The sequence below is a fragment of the Thamnophis sirtalis genome, unplaced genomic scaffold, assembly GCF_051295495.1.
Source record: "Thamnophis sirtalis isolate CommonGarterSnake01/CBP01778 unplaced genomic scaffold, rThaSir2_p1.2 scaffold_13, whole genome shotgun sequence".
NCBI classification, from domain to species: Eukaryota; Metazoa; Chordata; class Lepidosauria; order Squamata; family Natricidae; genus Thamnophis; species Thamnophis sirtalis.
Genome location: NW_028261393.1, coordinates 5,522,208 through 5,528,849, shown reverse-complemented (window position 1 = coordinate 5,528,849; position 6,642 = coordinate 5,522,208). Strand labels below are relative to the sequence as shown.

At 46.9% G+C, this 6,642-nt stretch overlaps 1 protein-coding gene across 2 annotated transcripts in view; it reads left to right on the top strand.

The window, feature by feature from the left end:
* Window positions 1-6,642, top strand: part of ATP1A3 (ATPase Na+/K+ transporting subunit alpha 3) — a 69,175-nt gene that overhangs the window by 55,378 nt on the left and 7,155 nt on the right. For both annotated transcript variants that reach the window (XM_087727489.1, XM_087727488.1), the window contains exons 17-19: window positions 1-66; window positions 1,287-1,410; window positions 2,454-2,599. The exon at window positions 1-66 is cut by the window's left edge and continues 89 nt beyond it. In XM_087727489.1, coding sequence (XP_087583615.1) covers window positions 1-66; window positions 1,287-1,410; window positions 2,454-2,599 — 336 coding nt within the window. The remainder of the gene's footprint in view (window positions 67-1,286; window positions 1,411-2,453; window positions 2,600-6,642) is intronic.

The window sequence follows — 6,642 nt, the reverse complement described above, 5'->3', positions numbered from 1 at the left end:
ATGGCCAACATCCCGCTGCCTCTGGGTACCATCACCATCCTCTGCATTGACTTGGGGACCGACATGGTGAGTTCCCATCCTCTTTACACCCCTCCATCCGCCAACATCCAAGTCCTTCATCTTCTGCTTCCTCTTTGTAAGCCTTCTCACGGGTAGTTGGGGGGGGGGGGCTCCATAGATTCCTTCCGTGCCAGGATTCGAAACCTGAACTCGGTCCTTCATTACAATGGACACTAGATCCTGGTGGCCTGGACCAGTTTTGGTTGAAGGTGTCAAAGGAACAGAAACTGCGTGCTTCTTCACGCAAATAAATCCAATGTAAATAAGAGCCAATTTGGTCTAATGGTTAAGGAGGCAGGCTAGAAACTAGGAGACTGAGAGTTCTAGTCCTGTCTTAGGCATGAAAGCCAGTGGGATGATTTGGGGTCAGTGAACAGGATCCTGGGAGTTCTAGTCCCGTCTTAGGCATGAAAGCCAGTGGGTGACTTTGGGGCAGTCATCAGGAGACGGTGAGTTCTAGTCCCACTTTAAGCATGAAAGCCAGTGGGATGATTTGGGGTCAGTGAACAGGATCCTGGGAGTTCTAGTCCCGTCTTAGGCATGAAAGCCAGTGGGTGACTTTGGGGCAATCATCAGGAGACGGTGAGTTCTAGTCCCGCTTTAAGGACGAAAGCCAGTGGGATGGTTTGGGGTCAGTGAACAGGATCCTGGGAGTTCTAGTCCCCTCTTAGGCATGAAAGCCAGTGGGTGACTTTGGGGCAGTCATCAGGAGCTGGTGAGTTCTAGTCTTCCCTTTAAGGATGAAAGACAATGGGGTGATTTTTGGGTCAGTGAACAGGATCCTGGGAATTCTAGTCCACAGCTCTTAAAGTGGCCAAGTTTGGACACTCCTGCTTGGCTGGCTGGGGAATTCTGGGAGTTGAAGTCCACAGCTCTTAAAGTTCCCAAGGTTGAAGACCCATGGCTTAAGCTGTGAGGTTGACTTAATATTTACAGTCTGAGCAGGACACAGAGGCAACGAATCGTGTTTCTTGCAGAGGCTGACTCTGGCATATCTTTGGAAAGAATGAATAGATGAGTCAAAAAATAAGAAAAGATGAGAAAAGAAAAGGATGGCAAAAGAAGACACAGAATTTGGGGGAGAGATGGCCCAAAGGAGCCGGATCTTTCATTCTGGCCCAGTCTTTCCTCCAGTGACTGGGATGAGATGAGCTAAACCTTCAAGTGTCCGACGAAACCGGTGACCTAGCGATCTGTGCAATCTCCATTCTTGGTTCTCCCGCCAGGTGCCTGCCATCTCCTTGGCTTACGAAGCAGCTGAGAGTGACATCATGAAGCGTCAGCCCCGAAACCCCAAGAGTGACAAGCTGGTGAATGAACGACTCATCAGTATGGCCTACGGACAGATTGGTGAGTCAGGTGCAGGCAACCCGGTGGGATGACCTCCGACGTTGACTTGAGGAGATAGGAGTTGGGTCGGACAGGGCTGGCCTGGTCACAGTAAGAGGATCTTTATATATAGGTCATTGAGTCGCTAAGTTAGAAATTTCTGAAGTGAGTTTTGCCCCATTTTACGACAGTTCCTGCCACAGATGTTAAGTGAATCCATGCAGGTGTTAAGTTAATAACACCATCGTTAAACGAATCTGGCTTTCCCATAGCAACAGCAATAGCAGTTAGACTTATATACCGCTTCATAGGGCTTTCAGCCCACTCTAAGCGGTTTACAGAGTCAGCATATTGCCCCCAACAACAATCCGGGTCCTCATTTTACCCACCTCGGAAGGATGGAAGGCCGAGTCAACCCTGAGCCGGTGAGATTTGAACAGCCGAACTGCAGAACCGCAGTCAGCTGAAGTAGCCTGCAGTGCTGCATTTAACCACTGCGCCACCTCGGCTCTTTAGAAGCCCCGAAACCAAACCTTTCTCCTCAGCGATTAACACAAATCTGCAAGTTTGTAAAATATAAAAGTCTCATCAGTCAAAACTACAGAAACACTGAGTGCGTAGCTTAAACACCAATAGCACTTAGACTTATATACCACTTCACAGTGCTTTTACAGCCCTCTCTAAGCAGTTTACAGAGCCAGCCTCTTGCCCCCAACAATCTGGATCCTCATTTTACCTCCCTCGGAAGGACGGAAAAGCTGAATCAACCTTGATCCCGGTGGGATTCGATCTGCAAATTGCAGGCAGCCGGCAGTCAGCAGAAGTAGCCTGCAGTACTGCACCCTGACCACTGCGCCACCAAGGCTCTCAGGAATACAGGAGTAATAACAACATTTTAGCGACAATAATAATAACAACAACAACAACAGAAACATTGAGTTGTTACTTATCAGAGTACGATAAACTTTTAGCACGGCTGGCTGGGGGAACCTGGGAATTCTAAGAAGTCTTAAAGTTGTTGAGGTCGAGAAAAGATTTCCTCAACTCTCAAAATTCCTTTGCAGGAATGATTCAGGCTCTGGGAGGGTTTTTCTCCTATTTTGTGATCTTGGCTGAGAACGGGTTCCTGCCCCCTGTTCTGGTTGGCATCCGCCTTAATTGGGACGACCGGTCAGTCAATGACTTGGAGGATTCATATGGGCAGCAATGGGTAAGTAGAGGAAAGCAGTAGAACCACATAAAGCATCCCGGATTGCTTACAGAAAGGATGGTTGAGATCCAATCCCTGTTAAGTGCCAGTTTTGTTTGGACGAGTCTATAGAACACGCTGTTAGATGGTTTTTTTAGATGTTCTTCCTCCAGGAGTTTCTGCCTTGCTATATTAGATACTAGCTGGATACCTGTGCTTCGCGACAAAACCATGTGATCAGTAACAATTTAAATTGTTTAAAATTTGGGTAACAGTAAGGAGCTGAGTTCAATGTAGAGATATTTTATACTGTGATTGTCCAAAAGTTATACCACGTATGGTCTTTGGGAAGTCGGGGGGAGGGAAGGGAGGTGGAGATTTAGGGGGAGTGGGGAGGGGGGAAATACAATATGTGTTAAATTCCATGATTGCATTTGTATACTGTGGCTTTTCAATGTTAGTGCGAAAATAGAACAAACCGAATATACTGGAAGATAATAGAAATATACCGAAGGAAAGAGTCGAGTGAAAGAAGAAGGAGGGTGGAGAGGGTGAGAGAGAGGAGGAGGAGAAGGGAGGGAGGGAATGGATTAGAGGGAGTGACAGGGTTAGGGTTAGAAAGAAGGAGAGGGGAAGTAGGCATAGAGGGGTGTGTGAGAAGGAAGAATGAAAGTTGGAGGGGGTTGAAAGAGGGTGTATGGTGGGCCAAGGTGGTATATTGGGTTTGTATTGTAGAGGGCATTTTCTATATAAGTGAAGGCCGTGTTTATTACTCAATGTTATATGCCCTGATCAAGCACAGTAAATATGTGATTGTATAGAATGAAAACATAATAAAATATATATATTAGAAAACCATGTGATCAGGCTCAGCAGGAGAAATTGGGTCAGTGGTGGTAAGTGATTGAAACACATAAGGGAATATCGGTCCCGATGCCTTGAGTCCAGAAGCAGTTCCATAGGTGGAAGGTGTAGACATTTTGGTGAGGTACTGACGTTTCATACTGTAAGGAGCCCCAGACCGCTTCTGAGTGAAGGAGTGGAACGTCTGCCAGTTTGAACTGAGGTAACGGAATGTGAGGCAACTGGCAGTTGGAACAGAGTTCTTTTCAGGTGGGGAGGGGGAGTAGAACTCCTTAGCCTCAGAGCGTGCTAATTACTGTATAAGAAATACTAATGATCTGATGGTTGTTTTGAAAAACCCTTTCTTAGCAAGCACCTAGAAGCCAAGGGGAACATATGTGCCAAATTTCAAGATTGTAGGCTTTATGGTCCTGGAGATTTCATGATGAGTGAGTGGTACTTGCTTTTTATATATATATAGATTAATCTGATCACTCTGACAAAATGGTGCTTCATTTCATTTCTGGTACACGATTCTAGCTGGCCTCACAGAAATATATTTTGTAGTAGCGATAGTACCACTACAGGAGGAGGGGGAGCTTGGGTGGATTGTCTTATACTGAACTCAATTACTGATTTCAACAAGCTACAATGAAATACTGGGTAAATTTTCCCTAGAATCCTGGGTAGACTGAGTCAAACTTGTAAATGGGTTAATTATCTTTTGTATTGGAAATGGACCTAGAAATTTGGGGCCCAATTTCTTACTAGGCATTCTTAATCTTATGTATTTGGTAGATACAAAAACTTTATCCCTCACACGAAAGGGGGTTTGGAGCTAGCGGTGTTTATCAGCTTGCTTCTTGTAGGCTTCTGCTGTATCTGCTAGAGCCTTCTTCGTATTTTCCAATCCTTTCTTTAGTGTGTCCATCCATTCATTCAGAGACATGAAGGAGGGAGGTTCTGTAGGAAGCTCAGGCATGGGAACAAATTCCATGCCACTGGTAATCTGGAAAGGAGTTCATCCAGTACTGCTGTGGACCACATTGTTGTATGCCACTTCGCCGAAAGGTAGCAACTCCGACCAGTTGTCTTGCTGATAGTCCACATAACACCAGATGTATTGTTCCACCATCGCATTAGCCCTCTCCGCTGCACCGTTTGTGCTGGGATGAAACACTGAGCTGAGTCCTTGTGTGGACCTGATGGATCTTAGGAATTCTCTCCAGAACTTGGCGGTGAACTGAACTCCGCGGTCTGAAATGATCCTCTTGGGCACGCCGTACAGGCGATAAATGCGTTTCACAAACATTTCTTTGCGGACGACAGCCCTGAGCAAGCAATGAAATGCGCCTGCTTGGAAAACAAATCAATAACTGTCCAGTTTACTCTATTTCCACTGCTGTCTGGGAGTTCGACAATCTCTTCCCATGGTCAGCTAGGGATGGCCACTCATTGTAGTAGTCCAGGGGGCTTCCCCGGGCTTGTTTTCATTGTTGTGCAAGTAGCACAGCTTTTTACATAATCTTCCACCTCCGATTTCATCTTTGGCCACCAAAATTGACGCCTGGCAAGGTTTTTAGGAATCCAAAGTGGCCGCCTAATTTTGCATCATGGCTTCGCTGTAGGACTTCCAGCCTCAACCCCACAGGGACATACAGTTTGGACCCCTTCCAGGCTAAACCACGGCTCATCGTTAGGATGTCCTTGTTATTGTTGAACCACGGGTCTGCCGGGAGTGCTGCTTTGAATGTCATCAGCTTATTTTGGCGTCGGGTGGCAAACTGGGCCACCTATTGGTGGGAGGAAGAAATGATGGGTTGAACGACTTCTTCCTTCTTACTGTCGTACTGCAGTTTTCTCGACAAAGCATCCGCCAACAAGTTCTTCCCTGCAGGGATGTGTTTAATGTTGAATTTGAACTTTTGGAAGTATTGTGCCCAGCGAACTTGTTTGGGAGATAATCTTCGATGGGTGTGGATAGCTTTGAGGTTTTTATGATCAGTCCACCTCGAACGGCATATCCCCTCCCTCCAAGAGATTTCTCCACGTGATCAGGCTCCACCTGATCGCAAACTCCTCTTTCTCCCAAATGGCGCACCTCCTTTCAGTAGTGGTGAGTTTCTTGGAGATGTAAGCACATGGCAAGAGGTGGCCCTCTCTATTCTTTTGTAGTAGCACTGCGGCTATTGCTACATCACTGGCATCCATCTGGATTATGAATGGTCGCTTGGGGTCAGAGTGTTGCAGTATGGGCTCTTGGGCAAAGAGCCGTTTCAATTTCTCAAAGGCTTTTTGACAGTGCATTGTCCATTTCAAGGTTTGGTTTGCTTTTGGCTTCGTTGGGGAAGGCCCCGTTTTTTAATAGCTGAGTCAATGGAAGGGCAATTTCCGCAAAAGTCGGAATGAACTGCCTGTAGAAATTTGCAATTTGTCAAACACAACCCTGATGTGGCCCTCAATGGTAGGCCCCCTGCAGTAGGCTGAGCTTAACAAAGTTAAGAAGAGTAAGATCTAGAAGGCACTATGGGAAATAGGGCTGAGGATAATCTGGAGTGAAGTCAAAAACCATCCCCTCCCCCAAAGACAATGACAAGACACTTCCATTCTGGTACCTTAAGCAAAAAAAACAAACAAACCAGGGAGGTAGCCAGGATGTGACCTTAAACTACAATGCAGGTAACTCTGTTGTTACCTGTGTGCAGAGAGAGGGGAGGGAGGGGGAGAGAGGGAGAGAAAGAGAAAGGGAAAGAAAGTGAGAGAGAAAGAGGAAGAGAGAGTGGGAGAGAGAAGAGGGGAAGATAGAGGAAGAGGGGAAGAGAAAGCGAGGGAGAGAGAAAAGGTGACAGAGAGTGGGAGAGAAAGAGAGGGGGGAAAGGGAGAGGGGAGAGAGGGAGAGAAGGAGAAAGAGGGAGAGAGGGAGAGAGAGAGGAAAAGAAAGTGAGGGGGAAAGGGGAAGAGAGAGTGGGAGAAATAGGAAGAGACAGTGGGAGAGAGAAGGGGAAAGGGAAAGGGAGAGGGGAAGAGAAAGCGAGGGAGAGAGAAAGGGGGACAGAGAGTGGGAGAGAAAGAGAGGGGGGAAGGGAGAGAAGGAGAAAGAGGGAGAGAGGGGGAGGGAGAGGAAAAGAAAGTTAGGGAGAAAGGGGAGGAGAGAGGGTGAAAAAGAGGAAGAGACAGTGGGAGAGAGAAGGGGGAAAGAGAGAGGGAGAGGGGAAGAGAAA